Genomic DNA, 27,565 nt, shown 5'->3' with positions numbered 1-27,565 from the left:
TTCCTGTAGGATTTTGCCCTATGGCACGATGCATTATCATCCTGAAAAATGCTGCTACCATCACCAAACATCCTTTCAATTGATGGAATAAGAAAAGTGTTCAAAATCTCAACATAAACTTGTGCATTTATAGAAGATGTAATGACTGTCATCTCTCCCATACCTTTACCTGACACACAACCCCATATCATTAATGATTGTGGAAATTTGCATGTTTTCTACAGGCAGTTGTCTTTATAAATTTCATTGGAACGGCACCGAACAAATGTTCCAGCATCATCACCATGCCCAATGCAGATTTGTGATTCATCACTGAATATAACTCTCATCCAGTCATCCACAGTCCAAGATTGTCTTTCTTTAGCCCACTGAAACCTTGTTTTTTTCTGTTTAGATGTTAATGATGGTTTTCGTTTGGCTTTTCTGTATGTAATCCCATTTCCTTTAGGCGATTTCTTACAGTCCGGTCACAGACATTGACTCCACTTTCTGCCTATTTGTTCCTCATTTCTTTTGTTGTGCATTTTCTGTTTTCAAGGCATATTGCTTTAAGTTTTCTGTCTTGGCGCTTTGATGTCTTTCTTGGTCTACCAATACGCTTCCCTTTTACAACCTTTCCATTTGATTTGTACTTGGTCCAGATTTTAGACACAGCTGACTGGGAACAACCAACATCTTTTGCAACATTCCGTGAAGATTTACCTTCTTCGAGAAGTTTGATAATCCTCTCCTTTGTTTCAACTGACATCTCTCGTGTTGGAGCCATGAGTTATGTCAATCATCTTGGTTCAACACATCACTAATATGTGCAAGCACTCTTTTTTTAACTGCAGACTAATTAGCAGTTGTAATCAGATATAGATGCTTGTTTTAGAAAGTGCATGGTGATTCCATATTTTTTTCCTCTGCTTGATCTGTAAAAACAGTTGTAATTGACTATAGTTATCTTTCTTTGTTTTTTGCAGTGTTTTATACAGCCAGAAGTTTGGATTGTTGAGTGAAAATTGTATTGTGGCATATATGTGCTTGTTTTTTTTTCTACACAATTAAACATTTGAATGAAAATCTTCTGAGAGGGGTGATTCCATACTTTTTGCCTGTATGTTCTGACACATTTCTAGCACCTCATATCCATATGTAAGAACCCCAAAGCATGAACATTAAGGGAGGAGTAATGGGGAAAAAACAACCAGCAGAAGCAGGTTAAATAGTCCATTTTCTTATTTTATTTCTGTGTTAATACAATAAATATACAAAACTCAAACTACTCAACATGCGACTGCAGAGGGAGACAAGAGTGCATTTGTACAGTACAATGAAATTATTCAGGACAACAGGCAACCACTCGTCAATTATTATTATTATTCTTTTTTTTTTTTTTTTTTACAAAATATACAAATATCCCTTCGGTTTGCTCGAACGAACTTCGCATCACCACCTCCTCAGTGTTTCAACTAATAATGTCATTGAGTTCAAAAATCACAACTTAAAAGCCACAATTCAACGCAACACACGCACGCACAGGCTCACGTTACATCTTTCTATGGACTTTCCAATTTGATTTGCGTTAATATAGAACAAACATTCAGGTGCCATTTGTTGAAACAAAGTTTTAAAAAAGGAAGAACAACTTGCAGCAGCTCATCTCAAGATGATAGAATCAGAAACCCTACAACAGCAAAAAGAAATGGAAAGGGGCGAACAATTCAAAACTAAGCTAAGTAAAGAAACAGTTTTGAAGTGAATACTGCAAAGAAGTGACTGAGACTACACCACACACACAGTCTCAAGACATAATAGACTCATAATTAGGAGTGTTTCTCAGATACTTGTTGCTCAGAGCTCATGGTTGCATTAATCAATCATTGTGGACACTTTAAATATACTGCCCTTTCGTGATGTTCATGGCCAAAAACATCCACTAAATTAAACATATAAAAATATATCAGATTAATATTTTTTCTAATTGTTTTGCAGAAATCTGTTAATCAGCCTCAGTTCTAGTCAAAACTACTAAAAAAAACTTTTTTTTTAAAGTAAAAAATTGAACTGGATTTTTTTTTTACTACAGTCTTGGATATGTCAAAGATTACTAATAACATTTGCTTTTATGGATTGTTAGTTTTTGTGCAGCATTAGATTTGATTTTTTTTGCCCTCATTTACATATCAGGGATGTTTCCCCCCACTGCACAGCCCATGACATGAAGCGGTAAGGAAGAGGTAAGATTTGCAATTTTTACTGTTGACCAAATAATTGGGCCATTGACCCATTACACAGGCCTGTGCAATAAAAAAAAAGCTTATTTTCAGGCATTTTTACATGCCGTTCTATGGAGTAATCAGAGGTTTGTATGTATGTGAGTGTGCGTGTGTGACAGAGAGAGACCATAATATGTCAGAAAGAATCATAATATACACCTCAGTTCTCAGAAATACAATTTGTCTACATGTATTAAACTAAAAACAAACTCTATCGATGTTAAAAAGTGCAGACTGTGTGTGAGACAGAGTGAGTTTTATTTATGTGCTTGCTGCCTTTTAATGGTGAGAAAAAGGTGTTTATTTAAACACTTGCATGCTGTCCTTCTAATCATTTGTCATTTGATGGTAAGAAGAGCAGCAAGCACCATACTGAGAGGCATAAAGAGAAGAATTAGTACAGGCAAAGTGGCAGAAATATCCCATCTGCTCCTGACACGACTGAATCAGGAGGATTAGATGCTGAGTTTGTTGTGGCACCTTTATCATCCTCCGTAGATTCCTCCGCAGAAGCGGAGGTGTATTCAGAGGATCCTGAATCTGTGTGGATTGGGAGAAATGGAGTAGTATGGTTTCCGACCAATGCTGAGACAACTCCCCCCCCCGGCTGCTAGAGGTGTGACTCCAGGACCAACCCAGTATGCTACTTCCACATTTAATTTATTTATTTATCAAGGAAATAGTTAATCTCTTTGTCAGAATGAACAACCTCCATGGGCACCATAAAAAAATCGGACCAAGGTGGACGACGTTGATCTTTGGGCATACATGGGCCACCTTGGGGTATCCACAATGCTATTTTCAGAGCCACAATGTTGTTAGTAATCTTTATGTTGTTAATCTTTGACCTATCCAATACTCTAATAATATGTATAATAAAAAAAATCCAGTTTGCTTTTTTATATTAAAAATAAGTCATTTTGTGTGCATTTTTTATGCAAATTCATGACATCACTAATTTTTATTTTAAAGATTTAGTAGTTTTGATTAGAACTGAGGTTGATTAACAGATTTAAGCAAAAAATATTTGAAAACAAAATATTAATCTGATATATTTTTATATAAAATTAATTTAATTAAATTAATGGACACATAAAAATCGCACATACGCTTCGAGACCATTTGAATACAGAAAACTATAGACCTGGTCAAATATTCTAAATACTCTTTCCAAAGTACATGTTATATAAAGTTTTGTCCCAAAAAATATTTCCTCTAACTGAAACACAGATAAAAGATATGGCCAAAACATGGAAAAACTATGCAACCTAATGGCCAAAAATGTCCCGAAGAGTCCAGAAGAGTTAATGATAAATACAAAAACATAATCTAAAATCTAAAGTGTCCTGTTGGACAGAAATGATAAGACAACTTCAATTTATAAACCTAAGTGAGATCACTTGCTGTGGAGTTAATCGGCTTAAGACTCACACAAATTCACTTGGTACACTCTCTCACACACACATACACGCACTCCAAAACTAGCATGGTATCATCTTTTCTTGATTTTTCTACATCTCAGGAGCGTGCCATTAGTAAAACAGAAGTGGGAGACTTTCTTCGCAGACAGTGTCTTCTATCGGGGTTTTTGCTTCACATCAGCACGTAAAACTTCTGAATCAGGACCTGAACTGAGGCTTAGTGAACTTCTCAAGCATGTCAAACCCAACTCAGGTGTTTGTAGGTCATTAAACAAGCCTCAGAAGTGAAGTGAAGGAGCTTCAACATATTTTCAGTAAAGCAGGAACAGCGTGTAAGGCAGAATCGGAGATTAAAAAAAAGCAACAGAAGAGCCACCTGAATCTCCCATTGGGTGCATACGGTGAGGGACATTCCTACTGGCCAATGAGAGGCAGGAATGAAATGCTTGTTGGTGTGAGATAGGAGATTGTGTTGATGACTTGGAAAGCCTTTCAAAACTCTGTCCACTTTGGATGTTCACAGCAAGTGGAGAGAATCCTTGCTGATAACATTACCTGTTTTTTGTTTTAATGAGGAGCATGAGTCAGCACACTCAATCAGACCTGGAGTGACTGGAGTATAAGAGTGCACACACACACACAAACACACGCGCACACATGTGTGCACGCACACACACAGCATAACCATCTGTGCGCAACAGCCAGTTGAGTGCATCTGCTGAGTGAAAAGTGTGGAGTCTCAGTCAGCCAATGGAGTGCACAGAGTCGATGAAAGGGGCGGAGTTGAGGATCCTCCACATCTGAGACAAGCTTACAGGTGACTCATGTCAAAGGAATACAGTAAGAAAGAATGAAAAAGGGAGAAAGTGGGAGGAGCTTAAAGTTAGGCCTGCTCTCTCTCGGCCAATCAGAACTGCTCTTTGAATGCTCCGCGAGCAGCTGTAGAAGCGGCGTTAGCGGCCGCTGTTTGGACTGTTTTATTGGACATGACACCGGTGGCAAATTCTTGTTGGGCCTTCTCAAAGCTGGCACCAGTGGTCCGATACAGCCCGTGGACCTACAAGCACACACACATTACATTACATTATGGTACTAATCTATTTTCTATAGCTGCAATTCTAGTGGTTAAGAATTGTAAAGAGAAATTACAAACACACTACATCACTATTCATTTCACAAATTAGCTTCTATACTTATTATTGCACGTTCTCTTTATTCGCTTTCCCTTCTCAGACAAGCAACTTTACCTTTTTAAACATGATGAGAGAGATGACAGCAGAGGCGGTAAACAGAGCAGAAATCAGGATCATGATGATGCCAACAGGAATACTTTTATTAAGGCCGGTTAAGGCAGAGATCCACCCACTGCAGGCACAAACACACACACACAGAACAATGAACGCCACAAACACACAGATATCATGTGCAATTCCATTAGCATGGATTTAATATGAAATAAGCATGTAACAATACCTGACTCCCCAGCCTGTGATGCCAATAGCCTGCATCACATGGACACCAAACTGACAAATATAGACGAAGAAAAATACAAAGAAGCGGAAAGAGCTGTCACTCCTGTGAGCAGAGAGAGAGAGAGAGAGAAAATAAATACATATTGTTAAATGTGTCTGTGTTTTACTGATCAAACACATGCATTAATGTCATTTTGTACCTATTCAGATTTGCATATGGGCTGATGTTTCATACAACATACATATGTCATAAAACATGATGGGAGATGCTGTTCTAGGGAAATAATCTGGCTATGGCTAAGTGTGATGCTGCCCAACCTCAAAATTGTTTATTTTCCTATCATTTCAGTTATGCTACAGTCATTCACCAGTGCTAGCAATATTTAATTCATTGAATATTTATAATTCAATTAATTATAATTAATATAATTGAATTAAATAATATTTAATTCAATGAATAGCAAGTATTTTTTTTATTTTTTTTATTCATAGATACGTTTACTCATCTCATCACTTATGTTATAGCAGTTATATGCGAGTCACTTCCAGATTGTGTAATCATAATACTCATCTCTTCACTTAAAACTCATAACTCATCATATGAACACACACATACTTTTTTAAAAGGTCCACATAAAGTCTTTAAAAGAGACTGCATTGTTTAAGCACTGTTTAAGATGGAGTATTAAAGGTTTAGGGAATGTTAGGCTGAATGTTACCTGAACGCTCCATACAGAGGTCTGTACCAGCAGACGAATGAGCAGGGAGTGAAGAGCATGAACCACAGCATGGCCAGGCCAAAGTCTACACCACGCAACGAATCGACGCAAAACCACGCCAAGCAGCCGAAGATGTTCAGGAATAGTGTTGCTGTGTGGACTGGAGGGAAAAGAAAACAACAGATCTTCAACAAAGTCAGTGTATAGAATAGCAGAGAAACGGTGCAACCAGACAGGGAAGTACTTCCGTCCAAAAAAAAAATTCTTCTAGATGCCCAATATCTACTGCTGTATTCACCAAATCTATTCTCTACAGTTTGACTTTGAAATGTCAAGTTATAGGAGAGTAATGATTTATATCCAGTGTCATCCAAATGAGGTCAGGTTACATTTGGAGTCTGGTTCCTTCCTCAGGGTGATCTCGCCACTGTCGCCTCGGACATGTGCAATAGGAGACTTAACTTTATATCTGGTAGCTTTTGAGACGAATAGCTGAATTCAATTATGCCTGTTGTGTCAAACTAAAATAAATGACAAAAGCTGTTTAGCTGAACACAGCAATGACATTAGCCCCAGATAAAAACTCATTCGTCTGTATCCATGTCAGAATTAATATTAATCCTTCTGTCTGCAGCCTAATGCAAAATGGAGAGGAGAAAAGGGTGATTCAATTATTCATTACTGGAGAAAGAAGCCAAGAATCCAGTGTTAAATGTGTGTGTTCCTGTTGAACAATGGTGAGTAAGAAATCTTTTAAAATCCAATTTCATTTTGTTCCTATTTAAAAGCTCTTGATTGTATTGCTCATGTTCATAAACTGTTTTTTATTGAAGCTAGCTAAACACCCTGCTCTGCTGATATGGAGTCATTATGCAAGCTGAAGTGTACCTGGCACAAACACTCAGCACAGAATCCTAGTTTGACATGTAAATAAGACTAAGGGAGATTTAAGATACAACTATAAGTTTGTGGACACATTTTTACAGTTATGGGCTTGCTGAATATCCATTTTTTTTGTTATTTGGTCTAGTTTTTGCTGTGGGAAATTATGTTCATTCAGCCACTAGCTGAATGAACATATCTTGTTTTTGTAGCTCGTTTTGTGCACAGGGGCATCGTCATGCTAAAACACGCCTGGGCCTCCGAGTTCCAGTGGAAAGGGAAATTTTATTGAAAATGTTACAGCATACAAAGACAATCTAGACGATTGTGCGCTGCTTTAACAAATGTACACAAGAGTGCCTTATCACAAATGTCACACCCATCCTAACACAATGAACAAACTCAAATAACACACCTGTGTGACATGCTCACGCCGAGCTCCACTGGAACTTTCTGGGTTGTTTTGATCTCTTGAAGAAAACTGCTAGCCAGGGCACCCAGGAGAGGTTAGATTATGTATCTGGGTAATGATGATATGCCAGAGGAGAATGACCAGGCTTATTTATTTATGCAACAGAAAGGATACAGTAACTCAAATAACCATGCTATTCATCTGTAATAAGTAGGGCTGTGTATCGGCAAGAATCTAGCGATACGATACGTATCACGATACAGATGTTGCGATACTGTAAGCAAGGCGATATATATTGGGATATTTCTTATATGAGGAAAGTTTGATCTGAATTAATCAGTCCCTGTAACCTTGTCAAGTAGGTTTCAACTGAAATTAAAATTCTCTCATGTTCTCGTGATCTCCTGGCTCATCATGTCTTATACTGCCCAAACCTGCGTGCACAGCAACAGTCGCAAGCCTAAAATTTATTTATCATTCCCAAATACCTCAGATCACCTGTACTGTAAACAGCAGTAGGTGTCCACTCCCTCACTCCATCTGTCTGTTGAACCCTGACTATGGAGATGTATTGTCGACTTTGATGCCTTAAGATTTTCCCAGACCACCATGGCAGTCTGGTTGACAGGGAGAAAGAGCATCTGAAAGTGGCTTATAATTGGACAGGAGACACTCACACATCCACAGGTAGTACATGATCTTAACTGTCTTCTGAAACTCCACTGGGATGTCCACTGATATGTCATGGTAGAAACAGGGACCCACAGGAAACTTCTCAGGCAGCGGTGGCCAGTTGTTTTTCCTCCCTGAAAAAGCAAACTTTAAACTTAGATATCGTTTTTTATTTTATTGGCATAAATGTTCTCTATAATGGTCACCAAGCAGGCAGAAAAAAAGAGATGCAGCAACTGGCAATGCAATTTAAATGAGTGACAATTACTAGAAAATTTTAGCTAGTAATTATAGAGATTTAGTACACATAAGCTAATTTTGTATGAAAAAGAAGTAAGAAGGAAGGAAGAAGAAAAAAGAAGAAGAAGAGGAAGGAGGGCGAAGAATCTTGAATTTGCCAAGATATTTTGAAGTAACTGAAGACTTCACATATGATACAGCACAAAAGTAAAAGTGCTTCATTTAGTAAGTGGCTGATATAATCCACACCTCCAGAGGCATTGAGTGACTGCATCTCTCTCTCTCTGCGGTCGAGCTCTGCTGCTTTCCTCTCCAACTCTTCCTGCCTCCTCAGCAACTCAGCCTGGGCCCGTGCCTGATCCTGCGACACACACACACACACACACAATTATGCGCCCCATTACAAGTCAGTTTGAAAAGGTGACAGAAAATGAAGGGAATCTGGTCCACAGACACAAACGCCATACTGTTACATGCTATATTATGCTAATGTATAATGTTTCACAATGTGTTGGAAGAAATTAATAAGCACTTGTTAATCTCCCCTGGATTCAATCCAGCAACACTCTCTTTCGTTATACACACACACACACACACACGCAGTGTAAACAGGAACAATAAAACATGGCATTTTTGCAACAGGTTTTATGTAGCTGTCTATTTACACAACTGATGGAACCTGATAACCCAATATGCTGCATACAAAATTTGTAGGAAAATAAGTGAGTAAATACCCAAGGAAACATTGTGGGAGGATTTAGTCACCAGGAAAATAGTCAAGTTTTCACAGTAAAAACACACAGCATTTCTCTTGTGTGGAAAGCAGACAGTTTAATGATGTAGATGATATGTAATAGAAGTTAGAAGCTGAAACTGATCGTGGTAAATAAATCTGCTGCATTTTTATAAGTTCATTATGTCTGCAAAACATGCTCCTCTTATCATTTAGTTATAGCACCTACAAGAAGTTGTTTCCTTATCAGCTGTTCATTTAACTAAACTGTGACACTTCTATCAGAGCTGTTTTTCAGAAATTGATTGAACACATTCTGTCCAATCAGATGCTTTTCGTTGTATTTTTAATGTTTGCAGTGTTGCTAAATGATACCAGTCTTGACAACAGAACTCATCCGGTGGCCGGTTGAAAAAACTTGTCTTTTGCCAAACCTTCTAGTACTGAACGATCCTACAAACAATGTGAAAAGTATTGGAAGGTCACTTTAGGGAACAAAACTGCCCCTGACCTCCTTATGACTGATCAAGTGGTCCTTACATAGAGCTATAGCTGGTCATGTTACTCCTCCTGTGACCATGTGTATTTTTTTCTGTTATTTCCCTATAGCCAAATTCTAGTTGGCACAATCCCCCCCCACCTCCTCAACTGGTATAAAGGAAGACATGCATGATTCAAAATGTACACATTACATTACAAAATGTTTAAAATTTTTAGATTTTTTTTTTTTTTTTTGTAGCTTATCATTACTATAAGAAACTTGAATAAATTAATAAATCAAATAACTCCCCTTGGTCATCCCACTTTTCAGGCACTGCTCAAATCAACCTCACAGCTATGCTGAATTAAACATTCCACCGTATGTCCCTAATGGCTGAGGGGTCTACCATGTGCTGGTTGGGGTGATTGGCTGGATCACTCTGCTGTGGGGGGAAAACATCCATACATTGTTGATGTAAATAATAATTCAGTACTTGTACTTAATCTACTTAAGTCCAGTGACATTTGTACGCAATTTGTTTCAGTGCTGAAAACTATATGGGGTGAAGAAACTTCTCATAATTTTGTACACATTTCTTGCCACGTGTTTTAGGATTAGAGGTTGTAACCTGATTGTTTTCTCCAGTAAGAAGACTACAAGACAGCTGATTACACAATCCCAGACATGAGTGAAAGTAAGTGAAGGGCTTTTCACACTTGAACTAGTGAGCCCAGGCTATTGTAAACCTTGTGGAAACAGAATCCCGGGTTATCTTATTTCATGCTTCACACTGCTCATACTTTACTAACAATTAATCCTGGGTCTTCATAATCGAACATTTCACACTGTACATTCCTAAACCCTGGCTTAACCTCTTTATTTACATATTCGCCGTGTCAACTCCAATGACTGGACAAATACAACTCAAGGTCAGTTTTAATAACAGCATGTCTCTTGTTGCTAAGAATCTAGCTGTAACATTCTAACACGGCATGGTTTCAAACTGGACATGACTGGCACTGTAATGCGAGGTTATCATTGTGCAGTAGTACCATCCCAGCTTATTAACCCTGTGTAAAAAAGCAGTGCTAATCCCACCTATGAGACGATAACCCAGCAGTTAAGTGCAGTGTGAAAAGTCCTAGTATGTGAGTGTAAACATTGCGTGCAAACATGTAATACGCTAATTATACTAAAAGAACACCACTGTTTGAGGTTTTTCTTCTTTCCTACTGAACATTTAAAGCACATAACTGTTCTCTTTATAGCCAACTAGTAAAATTAAGATATATTATCACCATGTGGCACAGCAGGTCCCAGTGCACGTTCAATGTGGTGGTTATTCTATTGGTTTCTGAATATTTTATAAGAGAAAAGAGTAAACAGTGTTTTTGGTGTTTAAAAACCAGCTACAAGACTGTAGCAGGCTTTATGAAGGCCATTCCTCCATTTCTCGCTCACTCTGCTGTTACAGTGGCCTCGACACTCACTCTCATTAGTTATGAGCACGGAGTGTGCTGTCTCAGGAGACAAGCCTGAATGTGTGTGTCTTTGTATCTGTCTAATGTTTGTACCATATATATACACATATATATGTATGTAGTATATACATATATGTATGTAGTATATACATATATATACATATATATGTATGAAGTATACATATATGTATACTTTATTTATATATAGTATACTATATGAAGTATACATATATGTATACTTCATACATACATACATACATACATACATACATACATACATACATACATACATACATACATACACACATACATACACACATACACATATATATATATATATATATTTGAAATGTATTTTTTGTTATTAGTTCAAGGAAAATCAAACCCTTATGACAAGCAGAATCCCAATGAAGCATACATAGCCATACATAACCCTCCACACACACAATTTATTAGGAGCACTATACAAATACCGAGTAGCGATTCCACAAGATCTCAGACACATTCCGGTCCATGTAGACATGACAGTATCACAATTGCACAGTCACGCTTTGAATCTCCTGTTTTAGCAAAGGTGATGTACTAAATTCAGAGCCAGCGACTGGGAAAAACACTGAACTCATTGCCATGTTCATGCAACCAGGTTGAGACAGCTTTTGATTTTTGGAAAATTGCAGCTATGAAGGGAAGCACATGGTCAGCAATGACACTCAAATAGGCCGTGGCTTTCACATGAGAATTGCATGGACATAACTCAATTTATTCCCAATAAGGTTCCTAATGAAGTGCTTAGGAGTGATGTTTTGTTCACAACATACATTCCTTCATGACAGAATCACTCTTGTCCACTTTGTTCATTTTACTGTGCAGCCTCAGATTTTTGCTCTTGGCTGACAGAACAGGAACATGAGGTGGTCTTGTGCTGTTGAAACCTGTCTGCTCAAAAAAGCTAAATTTGTTCATTCTGAGATGTTGTATCCTTCCTGACCAGTCTGAACCATCCTGGCTGTTCCCCTCTGATCGCTCGTATCAACTCAGTGGATGTTTTGTTTTGCTGCGCCAATCTGTGACTGTGTATGATTTTCACTGTGAAATGTTTCCTAAAATATATCAATATGGCTACAGACTCACTGATATGTAATAAACTTTGAGCAGCATTTCTGGGGGTCAGGCACCAGGACTTAGTGAATTGCGCATTCACAGACATGAAAAACAATCAGGAAGACAGAACTTGGATTCAAAAGTGTTTTGTAGTTCCACCAAAGAATATTGTTATAATAATGTTTTAATAATGTTCTGACCACAGCACAAACAGCAGTGAAACTCTACATTTACATTTATGGCATTTGGAAGGGTCATTATCGGCATTTGCTTTGAAGTCTCTGAAATCACTAAATACATTAACGTTGGTTCACTAAATTTCAGACTTAGGATACCATCAACCCAAAACGCTCTGTTTTTTTTTTTTTTTAAAATATACACATAAAACAAACAGGGAAAAATAAGCCCTAGTTTAAGATTTCGAAAGGTGTAGGTCTTCCCGAGTTGTTTGAAGCCAGTGAGTCAGTTGTCAGGACACCTAGGGGAAGCTTATTCCACCATCTCTGTGCCAGAACAGAAAAGATTCTTGCTGTATACCTACCTCTTACCCTGAGAGATGGTGGGATTAGTCAAGCAGTGCTAGTAGATCTATAGTTGAACTATATTGTCTGACTGTAGGACTGACTGTCTAGATGAACAAATGGGCAGCCAGGATTGGACAGTAGGTAAAGTAAGATTAGGTAGCAAAAATGGCACTTGGATAGAAGCATTTCAGGCTGGTTTTTGTAAATATTTGTTGCATACACGGAGGACATGATCCAGAAGACACGTACCAAGATTGGTGTCAGAGTGCAAGGTGGTTTCTGAGATTCTGCCTTACTTCTTGATTTGTTGGCAAACCGTTAGGAGTATTCAAATTCCGAAATCTGACCAAATCTGACCCAGTAATAGACTCAAATTTTGTAAGCATGTTCCGTAGACCCTTTCTAATCAGTGTGCCAAATTTCACAACTTTTTACCTAAACAGTTCTACTGGTTTCTTTAGAAATATAACAACAGGAAGAACAACAGGATGCCCACAAACCTTGGGTGCTTGGCTTCCTAAAGGTGCCATTAATATGGTAGTGCTCTTCCTAATGCTGCAGTCATGTGCAAGTTACTGCCTTGGTAAATAAGACATGCCCTGTCATATAGGAAAGATTTGTCAGTAGTGATAGTCAGTTAGGAAACAGATATATGACATGCAAATGAATAGGCCAAATACACACACCCACATGAAAAGTGGCAGTTTTTACTGCTGGGCTACTTTTGGAAAAACAAAAGGTTGTGGGTGGAAAAAGTCCACACCGTTCAAAAGTTCCTGAAATGAAACCTAAATCATTTGTCAGACACTGAATATATGATGTACAACACAATATCTGTTCTAAGATATTTTGTAAAGATTGGCAGAGGAAAAGAAGGATTGTGGAGTGACATTAGTCAGCTATGACCCACAAAAAAACAAAAACAAAACATCCGTGCTAGAATGTTTAAAGCTTGTTTTTGTGTGCAGTTTTTAAGATGTGGTTGGATTGTAACTTTTTTGAGACTGGCAACTCTGGTTATAATTTTGACAGTATCCACAGCTGTGTCCCAAGGGATGCACAAGCCAGCAGCATGTGCAAGTAGTGCAGCGTGAAACAACATAGTGCTTAGTGACAGACACCCAAGAAGAAATTGAACAGCATGTATCTCATCATGTGAAAACCAGGATGGAGCAACACGACAAAACAATGAACAGCACAGAAGTAAAGACCTGACCATATAAACCATCCCTGACCATCCCTGGATAACAGGGAACAGCTGATCAACTACATGACCTTAAAGAAAAAAAAGAAGAAAAAAAAAAGATTACAAAGCAATGAAATATCAATATCTGCTCAGGTGCAGAAGGGCAAAACTGTCCTCCCCCCCCAAAGACAAGCCGTTATTTAAAACAGACGCATGGTGTATTTATCCTATCAATAAGCTCATTAACTCAGAGGTTAGGAAAGTACAGCATAAACCATCAGATTATGAATAATCAGGTCACCTGGTAAAGAATAACAGTGTGTGAAACACGAATCAAGATAACCCAGGATTCTGTTTGCCTGGAGATAAACAGTGACCCAGGCTTAACTAGTCCAAGTGTGAAAAGCCCTAGTGTGAAGCTGTTGCTTTGGGTTTGGCAGTAATGCTCTTTTCCAGTCATCGTAGGCAAACAGAACTGTCCCTTGAGAATCAATGTGTGTACCTGCGTTTGTTGCGGCTGTGAATAAGCTGGAGGTTCCTCGGTGGGCTTCATGATGGCGGGCTGTGTGTTAGCAGTGGGTGGGACTTTGGGCCCTGAGCCAGGTGGAGCCTAACACAACAGAATGAAGCATTAATACCGTACAGTAGACTATTTGATGATGCAAATCAAAGTTGTGTCATGAAATATCTGTTATGAGGTGGGAAATTCTGCAAACACCACCTTTAAAAAGATGACATATACAGCTCAAACATGGATATAAACTAATATGAGCTCCATAATGTGATATAAAGAGACTTACTGGTTTTGTATCTGTAAACGGGTTGTACTCCTCCAGGCCGGGTGGCGCGTTCCGCGTTACTTGTGTGACTGAGGGATCCTAAAAAAAAAACACCACACAGAACAAAGAAGTTTAATCCGGGATTAAACAGACATAGGACAACCTCTGCAGTTCTGCTTAAAACAGAAACATCATTCGACTCGTTGAGTCGCAGTAATCGGTTTGTCTTGGTGAGAGCAACAGAAATTTTCCGTCTCCTGCATTTATGACTTCGTTACATTAAAAACGGCATAGTGAACACATCCAGTACCACACACACCACAGTCAATCCGTATAGATCATCACAAAATACACATCTGGTGTGTTTGATGTACTTGATGACAATGGTGCAAAGCGCTAAGAGGTCACACCAAAATGTGTTAAACTGTGAAAGGTGTTAAACTGTGATGAAATCTGCTTACATCTTTAGATTATATATTCAGTAAGCTCTTGTGTCCTACATATAGGGGCGGAACCATGTTGGATGAAACCACTCCCATCAGGACAGAAATGATTTGTAGTTGGATAATGGTGATGAGTCAAAACATTTGTATTGAACTGCAGTGAAAGAAAACGCAAAGACCCAAACCATGTGAGTTAACACTCACAACATAACAGAGCCACTATTTTCTTTCCTTCTTTCCTTCAATTCGTCACCTGTCTGTAGCTCCTTTGCTACTAGTTAGTGAATAGATATTTAATTAAATGCAAGACTGGAGAAAGAAAAGTCTTCAATGTGGTGTCATCAGTGGAGGTACTTGAGAAATAATGAACAGAAATATCTATTGAATGTCAGTTTGATATTTTATACTGTCCTGTAGTCTGGCGAGCTGGATATCTGATCGCTTGCTCCTGCCCACGTAAGAACCACACGACTGGGACTTTTTTTAGTCCCAAGGCACAGTATGACACTCTGACATGGCTCTCTCGGCACCGCAATATTGGCAAATGAGACATTTTTTTTCTTTTTCTCACTGTCTTACTGTGGATGTAGGGTGTAATGAATACCCAAATGGTATGATTTCAGTACGGCTAGCAAGCAAGCAACACATGCTTCCAGGATCGTAATATATTCTCTCAGCCAAGTTTAACTGTGAGTACAGCTAGTGGAAATCACCATGCACAAATATGATTTATCAAAATAAGTGCTCTCCTCCAAGCGTGTTAAGCATCATGTGTCTCGGGTAACACGTATTATTCAGACCATACTTTTAGGTTTGTAGCGGTAGCCATGTTCACACACACACACACAATGAATATATAGCTGCAAGTCATCAGCTGCTGTACTATGAAGTAGTCAGGAGGCGTTACTACTAACGGTTGCCATGGTAACAAAGTTTATCAGTGGGTAGTACAACCAACATTATACTTAGTGTGCTCTTTACCACAGATCACATAGCACTCTACTGTCTTCACTCCCATTGGTAGTCGCTGCACCAAGCTATTCCATATTTCCAAAAAGTTTTCCAAAACATTTCTCAATTTTCTCACGTCTCTGGACAATGAAGCCACTGCCAACAATACATGTAATAGCACAGGTTTGTGATTTAAATCGACAAGCAGACTCGAAGATCTTGGATGGTTTGAACATTTATAGAGTTAAAGACCTGTGAATGTTGTTGGCAGTAACCTGAGGGACTCCTGACATAATAGAGGAGTGTGGATTGTGACAGACCGGTGAGAAAAGACGATTATACAAACGCTGTAGAGAAACTTATTTCGGTTGCCAACGTGAGCAAATATTACTATCCTGAGATGAGTCATGAGACCAACAGCAAGCCAAATTGTTTGTTAAATGTGTCTTCAATAACATGGAGAACAAAGAACCTAACTTGTTTAGGTTCAAATGTATAATACAGACAGACTAAATGCAGTCCTGTAACTGAAAAGAAACTTGGAAAAAGCACTGAAATATATCATATCGTCACTGTCGGGCGGAATCCAACGCCGTACCTTATCTGTTTTTAAACAGGAACCGCAACTGTGTGGAATTTTCAAGTTTCGGTTCCAAACGCGGTTCAGATGCGATGACGGGCAAAGCGCTGGGAGCGGTCACTTTAAATGTTTACACTGTTTACAGTCACGCAACCAAATTAATGCAGCTTACCACAGAAATCAGTCACTCGCGCTGCTTTGCTGAGGTACGCTTTGTGTTAAACATGTCTAAAAAAAAAAAGTGTGGATTCATTTCCAAAGCTACAACAATGAAGCAAATCTACCCCCTCTGAAAGGGTTTTCTCCACAGCTGGAGATACAATAAGCCAAGAAAGGTCTCGTCTTCTCCCAGAGAAAGCAGACATGTTAATTTTTCTTCAGAAAAAATGCTAACTGTGTTGCTAAGTTGTAATTCTGGATGTTAAATTTGATGTTGGATTTATTTAAATTTGAATTGATATGAATTGAAATGCTCTGTAAATAAAAATTTAAATAATATTTAAAGAGTGATTAATAAACACACATGGAATTGTTTAAGTATTGTGCATTATTTTTCACATTTCTTTTATTATGGAATCGGAATCAGAACCGGGAATCGTAAGGCAGAACTGGAACCGGAATCGGAAAATCTCTTTTGATACCCAACCCTAATCATATATATAACAATGGAGAGGTAGTATGAATAAATCGGGTATTTGTGCACTACACTGTTAATGTCTTTTCCCATACAGAGACTGAAGTAACAGGAATAAACCATACGCCCCTTTTCAACTTTGGGCTAGATTTAAGACTTTTGTGTGATATTTTCTTTTTAATTGTAGTCTGGGTTGGATTTTTGTTTAAATCTGGCAACCCTGACTGCAAGATTCATACTTCCATTTCTGAAAACCTTATGCTTGCTTGGCTTTTTCTTTTTGTTATGTGGGATCCCAGTCCTGATGCATAGACCTAGTCTCAATGTGAAAGCTTTCTGTCATTATTAAAAAAAAGTGCTTATTTTAAAAGTCCACTAACACACATAACTGTTAAAGTTGATCCATGACAATAAATCTGACATGTGTAAGCAGACAGACGATCTCTCCTGCTGGCTTTGTGTGTGCGTGTGTGTGTTAATAGACTTTTTATAGTTAGCTGATAAAAGTACAGGTTACAGAATCATGTCCTATAAATCTGCAGCAAAAGCTCCTTCTTTCTCCTGCTTCATGTTAATCTGGAGTGGCGTCTGCAAAGCTAGAGCTAAATCAGATTATCCTGCAACTACTGGCTGGAAAACAGTGACCGAAAATAGGACCGAAATAAAGTCGCAAAAGATAGAATGGGAAAGAAAGAAAAAAAGACTTGGCATATGCTATTTGAGGGCTTCTCTCCCTCTCGTCTCTCGAGCAGTAGGGGGATATTTGATGGAGTCGCAGCCTATAATTTCCATCTGGCAGGGAAACGATGATTCCAATAATTTTCGCTGGCTATAAATAAGCGAAAGCAAGAATCTGTGTGACCAAACAAGAAGGGACATTTCTTTTCCGTTTAATAGCTAGCAAGAAAAGTTTTTTAATTAATACTCTTGTCCTATACCTGACGAACTGTACACACGCTGTTGAAGGAGGTCGGAGTACCTGGGGCATCTCTGGCTAGCTATCAAGAGGCCGGCGCTATGAATATTTCAGACGGTATAGCAATGAATGTTTCATGAACCAACTGTGTGCACACACCGACACAAACACACACAAACCCATACACACACCCACACCAAGCTGACTGCTTTCTCAAACTCAAACAAATACTGAATGTCTGTATAAGAAGACAGATCAGTAAGGCCTAACTGCCCTAATGCAATTTAGGTCTCAAATACCTCACTTGCTTCTACACAGGTGTGTGTTTTGCCTTCGGTGTACAATTTGTCCTGTTTCTAACGAGGGAAACTCGACACCGGTGGTAACTAATTAGGATCCACAGGAGTATGATCAGGATCTGAGCAGCTCTTCAAAGGGATCCTTGAAGGAGGGATGATGCGTCACAGGCATTTAGTTATTGTAATGTTGATACTGCTAAACTAATGACTTACATTAGAGTTTTTCTTTCCCAGAGAATTTAAAGGCATTTACAGACTTGCACTATACAGCCAAATATTTGTAGACACCTCATCACACCCATGTTCTTGTTGCGCATCCCAATGCAAAATTTGTCTCCTTATGTAGTTATAAATATCTCCACACTTCCATGAAGGCTTTCCAGTAGGTGTTGGAGCATTAGTGAGATCTGACTCTGGTGCTAGATGAGGAGGTTTGGTGACAGCACATAGAGGTTTAATTGGGTTGAGGTCAGGGCTCTGTACAGGACACTCATGTTCTTAAAGTCCAGACTGAGCAAACCGTATCTTCAAGGAGCTCGCTTTGTGCACAGGAGCACAGTCATGCTGAAACATGTTTGGGTCTTCAGTTCCAGTGAAGTGAAATTGTAACATTACAACATACAAAGACATTCTATACAATTGTGTGCTTCTGACTTTGTGGCAACAGTTTGGAGAAGATCCACATATGAGTGTAATGGTCAGGTGTTCCACAAACCACTGTGTCTGGAATAAGCAAATCCAACATGCTGGTGCATGATTTGACTTAACTTTTGCTTCTTCTTAACTCAAAGCACATGGGCCTGGAGCAGGTGGTCACATATTAAGCTCACGATGGAATGCTGTTCATTAAAATGCAGATTAAAGACGTAATAGACTTCCAGGGTTTGAAATCTCTTTGAGTCCTGATGTGAATGTGACGGGTGTGGTGGCAATTTTGATCTACATATAAAAAACACAGACTCAGAGGTGGTGGTAAAAGCAAAGAAGTAAAGAGTTTTATTTTGCTGCAGCGAAAGGCGTCTTCCATACAGTGTAGAGTGCCAAGTCTACACAGTGAAGAGGAAAATTCTATTCATTCAGCCCTCCCATTTGTACCCTAGGTGTGTGCTAGTGTGGCCTGGTATGTGTGTGTGTTGGTATTTGTGTGTGCGCATTTGAGTTTATGTGACCTCCCAGGTCACTGAAGATCTTACCCCCTTGAGTCACCTGAAGGTAAGATCTTATCAAGCACATTCACACACTCCCCTAAAGTTCCTATCCTTTTAGCAGGTGGAATGTTTATGGCAGGAACAAGGGCCTCCTGTTCTCTCTCCCTAGTCTGACACAGAATTTACTACGAAAGCACATAAACACACATGACATTTAAAATATCCACCACACCGGCAAGCATATATATGACAAACACCGCTATGTTTTCTGTATTGTTTCCACTTTTTCCCCCCTTATTAGCCACAAGTTAGCCATGTGTTACCACATTTGCTCCCTTCTAGCTAGAGATTTAACTGGCTAATGCGTCTGTCTGTGTTAATGGATCTTACGTGACCACTACTATGTTAGACTGCTGCTTCAAGCTCCTGGTAGAAGCTCTGCAACCCTGACCAGGATGAATCAGTTCCTGAATATGAATGGATGATTGAACAAGTGAGAGCATGAGCTGCTACCGCACGAGTACAAGCTGAACCATTAAGCTGAAATCTTATTGCTGGATATTGCAAATCTCTAAAGATGCTTTCTTTGCGTTCATTAACAGATTCAAATTAGGCAGAAGGCACATTCCCAGCATACTGGCTGCACTTTTTTTATTATGCTCTACCTCTCTACTCATCTCTTTTCCTATCCGCCTCTGCCTTGCTTCAGCTTCCTTTACACACTCATCCTTTTAAGGCTTGTTATTCTGGACTTATCTCTGAGAAGTCAGGGCCCATATTCAAAGATTCTTAGTGCAAAGGGTTGCTCCTAGTGATGTAATTCCTCTAAGAACATTCTTAGAAATGTGGGCGTTTTCATTTAAAATTAAAGAGGGGATCCTAGTAAAGATAACTGTTATTCATAAAGCATCTTAACCCTTAAAAGAGCTCCTAAGGACAAAAAGTGTGAGTAGTGGGGAGGTTTTTTAAGAGGCTCAAGTGTTTATTTAGCAGAGGAGAAAACAGCTGAAAGGTGAATATTTAATAATGATTGTGAGTTGATAAGATGCTATGGATAAGATTGTGTATGGATTATTGAACGCTGTGGCATCCTGGCTCTGTTACAGAGATGTTTGCATATCTAGAAATGCCATAGCATCAGAAATGATATAATTTGTCTCGGTGACATTTCTGCGCTGTGTCAAAGATGTTTACATTTACAACATACAGATGTTAGCACGTCTCTAATATGACCGGTCACGAACGTAATCCATGCACCATATATTCTCAAATATCTTAACATAGAGACAAATTGAAGGCTTATAATAGGCCATATTAAAAGTGCGTCTATTGTTGGACAACCAATGTCATACCTTGCAATGGGTTTGGCCCCGCCTCCTCTCTAAGATAATTTACATACGTGTTTGTATTTTGCTTGCTCAGAATTGCTCTGAGATTGGTTCTGAATCACTCTAAGAATAATATTCCTATCTAGAAAATTTTCAACTAAATTAGATTATCTTAAAATAATTAAGCTTAATTAGATGATTAAATTATCTTAAGCTCACGGAGATCATTTTAAGAATCTTTATGAATACAGGCCCTGGTGTGTGTGTGTGTCAAACACTACAAACTTACTTCACATCCTGTTTCTATCCATTTATCTCCCTCCTCATGTGCCAGCTTTATTGACTGAATATACCGGTATTGTATTTGCTCAGCGGTCTGCACCAAAAACTCCTTCCAGTGCTCAGAAACACAGCCACTGTCACCTGAATGCACCTTCAGACACACTGGACCAATGAAGGCACCAATGTTCTGTCCAGTTTCCTTCAAACTTAATCAGCTAGACCAAAAGGTAATAGCTGAGGTAACAGCATATGGCAAGCTAGTTAGTTAATTAGCAAATTAATTGCATAAATGAAGACAACAGGTCTGTCAATTCCTGTGCAGATACTGAATTTATGATGCTGTAGTGCCACAATAATAATAATAATAATAATAATGGATTTCTTGTGTAGCCCATGACATTTGTCCTTGACAACAACGCAACAACGTTTCTGCTTCTCTCAGTATATACAGATCCTAGTAAACGTCACTCAACACGTTCTGAACACAAAGTTTGCTCTGCACTTGATTTTGCATGGTTTTATCACCACATACTGGTGTACATGCATTTCTGATTCTGAAATCTTCCGTAACTCGTGAACACCAATTAAACAGCCATTCCACAGATGGCAACTGAATAAAGCACCCTCCTTTCCATCCCACGTGTTCAAGAGAACAAGACTGTCACGTCCAGGGAAACTGGTGCAAAGTATCAAAACAAACAAAAGTTGAAATGCAGATGAGAACGATTACAGACCTGACTTTATCTTGCGAACTGAGATGGATGCCTGATATTTGGGATTCGGAATAATGAGACAGAGTCCTGGTAGGTAATTCTACCAATCATTAAAATAACGATTTGGCTTGAGTACTTCAGATTGACTGAAACAACATTCGAGATGCTTTGCAGTGAGATTGGTGTGCTGGTCAGTCTGGTTGCATTCCCATTGTGAGCCAATCATCCAATCACATGACTGATGCAAAGTCACATGCATTTTTATATTTTAGACTAAAAGCAAAAAGTGTGTATATTTATGCAAGGAATTTATAGGAACATTTTTCCCAAAAATATTTCTGATTGCATTGAATATTGAGGATGGGAGATTTATCCGAACTAACATGCTTCCTGAATGGCAAAGAGGTTCGATAAAAAATTTAAAATTAAAAAATGAAATTAATAAATTACATTTGTATTGATTTTTTTGCAGCTGTAAGGTTGATGAAAACCTTACAGCTGCAAATAGCTTAAAATATATGGCAACATTTTCACAGCTTTCACACTTTCATCAACAAAATGTTCCTGTTTAATAGCTGAGAATGTCTTCAGTCATCTTTCAGACTACATCACGACTCGAACCCTGGCATGGATTTGTAGCTTAGACACTTTACACTATTCTGCAGGCACCGCTCACTTACGAGTACACGCTGTCCTCCAACGTAGCATAAAGGTGCTCTGGCATGACTACGGCTCATTCGGCATTCCGGTCCTGCTCTCCTTCATATTTTCATGCAGAGTCAGCAGCTGTCACTCAACGTGCTTCTTCGATTGTGGGAGATGTTCCTAGTGTGTGGCCAAGTGCTTTGCTTGGTTATTCTCACCACATCTCATTGCAATAAATGCTCTCTGTTTGTTATTTGTATGTAACCCTCAGCGACATGTTATCACAGGTTGCACTGTGGTTGTTTACTTTTTTGGTGGGGTTCGAATGCTGCTGGAAACCGTGAATGACAGGTGCTGGATAAATATTCGCTAATAAATTCATGAAGTACAAATTACAATGCAGGAAGGGGACAGAAGCCTTTTCACTTCAGTGACACAAAAAGGTTATAATATTGTAATTCTGACTAGAGCATTTATTATTGAGTAAATCCATGCTCTGATCAGAGACCTGGACAGAGTATAGAATTACTTAGAGGTAAAAACACTCACTACATTACATTGATCATGTGACTCTTCGATCATTTCTCTACAATAAATGATTAAGGGTGTGTCCGTCCTAATCGTCTATTTTCTTGATTGTTCTGATGTTCCTCCTGGTGCTGATCTGACACAAATATCCTCACTGACTTGCCATATTAAGCACTGCATTAGCAACACCACTGCACCAGGCTGGAAGAAGAGCTGTGTCAGAAATCCACGTGCCAGTTCGGTGCCAGGTGAACAGTATAAAGTACGTCACCCAGTGGATCAGTTAACGGGTAAAACCTGGTATGTGACCGATCCGGTGTTATACTGCGGACAAATGGCTTAAACCCATCAGCCACAACATAAAATCCACCTGCCTTGTGCTGTGTAGGTCTCCCTTGTGCTGCCACAAGAGCTCTGACCCACAAGGCATGGACTCCACAAGAGCTCTGACCCACAAGGCATGGACTCCACAAGAGCTCTGACCCACAAGGCATGGACTCCACAAGAGCTCTGACCCACAAGGCATGGACTCCACAAGAGCTCTGACCCACAAGGCATGGACTCCACAAGAGCTCTGACCCACAAGGCATGGACTCCACAAGAGCTCTGAAGGTGTGCTGTGGTATCTGGTACCAAGACAACAGCAGCAAAACCCATAACACTCGCTCACTCTCTCTCCCTCACACACGCTCACTCTCTCTCCCTCACACACGCTCACTCTCTCTCCCTCACACACGCTCACTCTCTCTCCCTCACACACGCTCACTCACTCTCCCTCACACACGCTCACTCACTCTCCCTCACACACGCTCACTCACTCTCCCACACACACGCTCACTCACTCTCCCTCACACACGCTCACTCACTCTCCCTCACACACGCTCACTCACTCTCCCTCACACACGCTCACTCACTCTCCCTCACACACGCTCACTCACTCTCCCTCACACACGCTCACTCACTCTCCCTCACACACGCTCACTCTCTCTCCCTCACACACGCTCACTCTCTCTCCCTCACACACTCACTGCCATGGTAATGAAGGCGTGTGTGATGGTGAGGATTGCAAAGCTTTTCATAGTTTGCATTGCGTGGGTGTCTTGATTGTGGAGGGTGAGAGGGCAGGCCGTGATTAAAGGGATGATAAATAGATGTGCTGCTTTATTACTGAGAAAGGGATGATGAAGTGGGGTGGAAAAAAAGGAAAACAGTTCCATGCAAAATCTAAAAAGCCATAAAAAGAAAATCGGAGTGACCGGGTGATTCTGCAGTAACATGGACTGTGTGTATGTTCCCAAAGAACCCTGGGAAGGACCACAGGTAAACATGAAGCACACACGGCGCACACAGAGGTCAGTGCTTCTGGATTCCATAACAAAGAATTTTTTTTTTTTTTTTTTTTGGGGGGGGGGGGGGGGGGGGGGGGGGGGGGAAAAACTGCTCAATGATTTCCACCAAAACAGTAACTTCCATTCAATGAAATCAGAGATGAAATTTATTATTTATTTCCTTTTTAAAGAGAAGCAGCTCAACACTTCACTGATATAACAACATCTGCAAAAGTGTTGAATCCCTCTTATGCTAATAAGATAAAAAAAAAGGTGGATTTCTTGAAGTCAGAAAACATGGAGACAACTTCAAAAACAGCATAAATAAATATTTCCTGACAGAAAATTATCATCATGATCAGACAATTTGTTTCCCCATGTTTGTGTGCTTTATAATGCACGTATGAGTCGAGCTTTCAGGTCTCTGTGCGGGTTTTTGCTATAGAAACGACAAAATATTAGAGATGAGTGAATTAATATGAACATAATTTTAATAAAAAGAAATGTATAAAAATGAATTCTTCCTGACCAGTCTGATCTGATTAGATCCACTGAGAGCACTTTAGAATAAAACCTGATATAACTGACTGAACAAGGAAACAGCTGAGGAATTCACGGTGAAATGTCCTGTCTGTGTGAGTTTACAGTGTTAACGTTAATGGACGTCTGTTAGCTATCTAGTGTTAACTCTTTTCTTTTAGACAGAGCTGATAACAGTTTAATAATAAAACATGACTATTACAAACACAATTATAGCTTAAAGTCATCAACAAGAGTGCACTGTTTAAACAAATTAGCCATAGACATTAGAGCTCTTTCTTCTGGTCTTTCATCTTAAACTCATGCAAACTTGCACGCTTTACATCTCCTGCTGTCCATTGAGTGCACAACACACAAACCTTCTCCATTCCTCATCTTAGCATGCCTTAAGTACCAAATGCCTCAAAGACAGCTATGACAGTATACTGTGATGAACAAATATCAAGTTCTCCTACCAACATAATTAAGAATTTTAAGCAGTCGAACTCGAAGCTGCAAAACTGTCGCTTGGTTATCCATGGATTCATCATATGATTTCATCTTGTCCCTATTTTGAAGCAGGTCTTTACCAAAAACTGTTGTTGGCAGTATGAGTCACTCAATAGAGCATTTTAAAATGCTCCACTGAGGGAAATACAACAACTGTTATTAATGCCGGGATTATGTGCCACAGAATAACAGAGGCAGAACGGACACTGTTTATACTCAGCGACGTTGCAGGAAAAGAAAGCCACTGGAGATCACTGTGGTTTTACACACTGAGCAAGAACAGTACCATTATTAGTGGGAGCAAAATCAAAATAACGTGAAAGAAATGATTTAAAAATCTCCAGTTGTTCCTAGAGAGTAGCTTTGTAAAAATAATATGATGAACCTAACGCTCCAGTCACGACGTTTGTTAATTTAAACACGACCAAATGACAACCTCAGCTACATCCGAACACTTCGATCTGACTCAACAATCAAAATGGGTTATGCTTTGTTAAGATTATGGCTTTTACCACTTGAAGTGAGAACTTTTGAATCTTAACAGATAATGAAACGATGGTTTTAGTACTGAGACGGAAAAAAATTCTTTTTTCCCCCGTGCCAATCCCATGTTATCACTTCATGCCAGAAAAAATGAAATATAAAAATCACCTCTTTCTATCTAAACATCTCTAACCGTGCCAGTAGCGCTATGGTCTGATGAGCTGATGAACTAACTTCAGCTAAATTATTCACATAAGCCCGGATAAGCCACAAGAGGCTTCAACTTTTTTTTTCTGAACATGAATCATGTAGCACATCCTTTACTGAGACCAGGATGATTCATGTTTAAGCAGACAGGTGTGCTCCATACATTAAATGACTCAGCTATGTCTTTTTTTTTTCAGTTCAGTCAGCTTAAATGTTTTTGCTTTGTCCACATCTAGACCGAACGTACGCAGGATGATCTGGTGGGATTTGCAGTTATTTCTCATTTCCATCCATACAGTGCAGAAAAATCAGACACACCAGATAGGACTCTTACAAAGCGAGTATAGTGTAAACATACATCATAAAATACATGATCAGTATGCATGATCATTTTGATGGATTTTTATCTTTAACATTTAAACCAATCTGAAAATGACTAAAACATCTAATCTCAGATGTAAGAAAAGCCTGTCAAGCCCTTTTAAGAGAAGTGCAACTAATCTCCCTAGAAAGCTTAGTGATTGCACCATCAGGACAAGACAGATGAGCACGGCCTATAACTATGATTTAAAAAATATTGTGAAATAAAATAAAATTAGTCTATATTACCAAAGTACTAATATAAAAACAAAACAATTAGCTGTCATGCGCATCTTTAAGGTAGACACCTGAACCGGCTCCTTCTCGGTAAAGCTAAGAAACAGCAGGTTCAATCCCAAACGGCACTCTACCTGGTGTCCTAGTGCACTAGAATCCGTAACTTTTTTCAGTCTATTTAGTGCACTAACGCAGGGAGCACCAAGCATTTTGGAATTCAGCCTATAGAACACGCTCGTGCTAACGAACCGATTCTATTTTAACGCACAAAAGGACCGAATCAAACAAGACGGTTCAGAAAAAAAGCAGAATGTCTGTCGACCGACGACAACGTAGCTTTAATAACTTAAAACGTATATGTTTAAATCATTCACAACAGCTTACTGAAAAGGAGAGAGCTCGGAAATATGATGTCTTTAACTGTAATAAAAGGGGGCTGATAGACTTATAACAGTCATGAAATAAATACATGTCAATTAAATGAATTGTAAGACAAAGAGTAGGTTTTAGTTAGATTACATATACATATATATATATGTGTGTGTGTGTGTGTGTGTGTGTGTGTGTGCGCATATATACACACAGCCAGGACACTTGCTCAGCAGGGCTGGGTGTGTTAGCTTCGGTTAGCTTAGCGGTTTAACTAACTGTCTAATACCGACGAAGGGAAAGAGAAACTGATTTTTCTCTTTACCTGAAAAGGGTTGCTGAAGTCCGGATCCGCGAAAGGGTTGCTGTCGAAATCCGACATTTTGTCAACGAACTGTCTTCACGCTACAAGAACAATAAAACCTTTAACAAAACACACTAATTTTTTAACCCTCTCCTGCACACAGCAGCAGCGGCGGCGGCAGCAGCTACAAACTCTCCACTGGTCTGCAGCTGCAAAATGGCAGTGTCGGAAGTGACGTGTTCGTGCCGTTCGATTACTTCAGGATTTTCGTGGCGTATTTTATTATTTTAACTCGATATATTAGACATTAGAGCGTAATGTAATAATCAAATTAAGTGGGTTTTTTTCCTTTTCCTTTTTTCGCTTTTTCCATTATAGGTATATTTTTTGGAAAACGTTGAAATGTTCTTTCTGTCA

General features: G+C 39.2%; 1 protein-coding gene across 1 annotated transcript; it reads right to left on the bottom strand.

Moving 5' to 3' along the window:
• Positions 1–1,203: 1,203 nt before the first annotated feature.
• On the bottom strand, positions 1,204–27,365 carry scamp1 (secretory carrier membrane protein 1). Its single transcript, XM_060890626.1, has 9 exons — positions 27,170–27,365; positions 14,386–14,463; positions 14,088–14,195; positions 8,329–8,440; positions 7,845–7,973; positions 5,874–6,033; positions 5,156–5,257; positions 4,930–5,047; positions 1,204–4,739 (listed from the first exon to the last, which is right to left on the bottom strand). Exons 1-9 carry the CDS (start codon positions 27,224–27,226, stop codon positions 4,590–4,592), a joined length of 1,014 nt encoding a protein of 337 aa, XP_060746609.1. The 5' UTR covers positions 27,227–27,365; the 3' UTR covers positions 1,204–4,589.
• Between the last annotated feature and the right edge of the window lie 200 nt (positions 27,366–27,565).

The sequence above is a fragment of the Tachysurus vachellii genome, chromosome 17, assembly GCF_030014155.1.
Source record: "Tachysurus vachellii isolate PV-2020 chromosome 17, HZAU_Pvac_v1, whole genome shotgun sequence".
Taxonomy (NCBI): Eukaryota; Metazoa; Chordata; class Actinopteri; order Siluriformes; family Bagridae; genus Tachysurus; species Tachysurus vachellii.
This window is presented reverse-complemented; position numbering and strand designations above follow the sequence as displayed.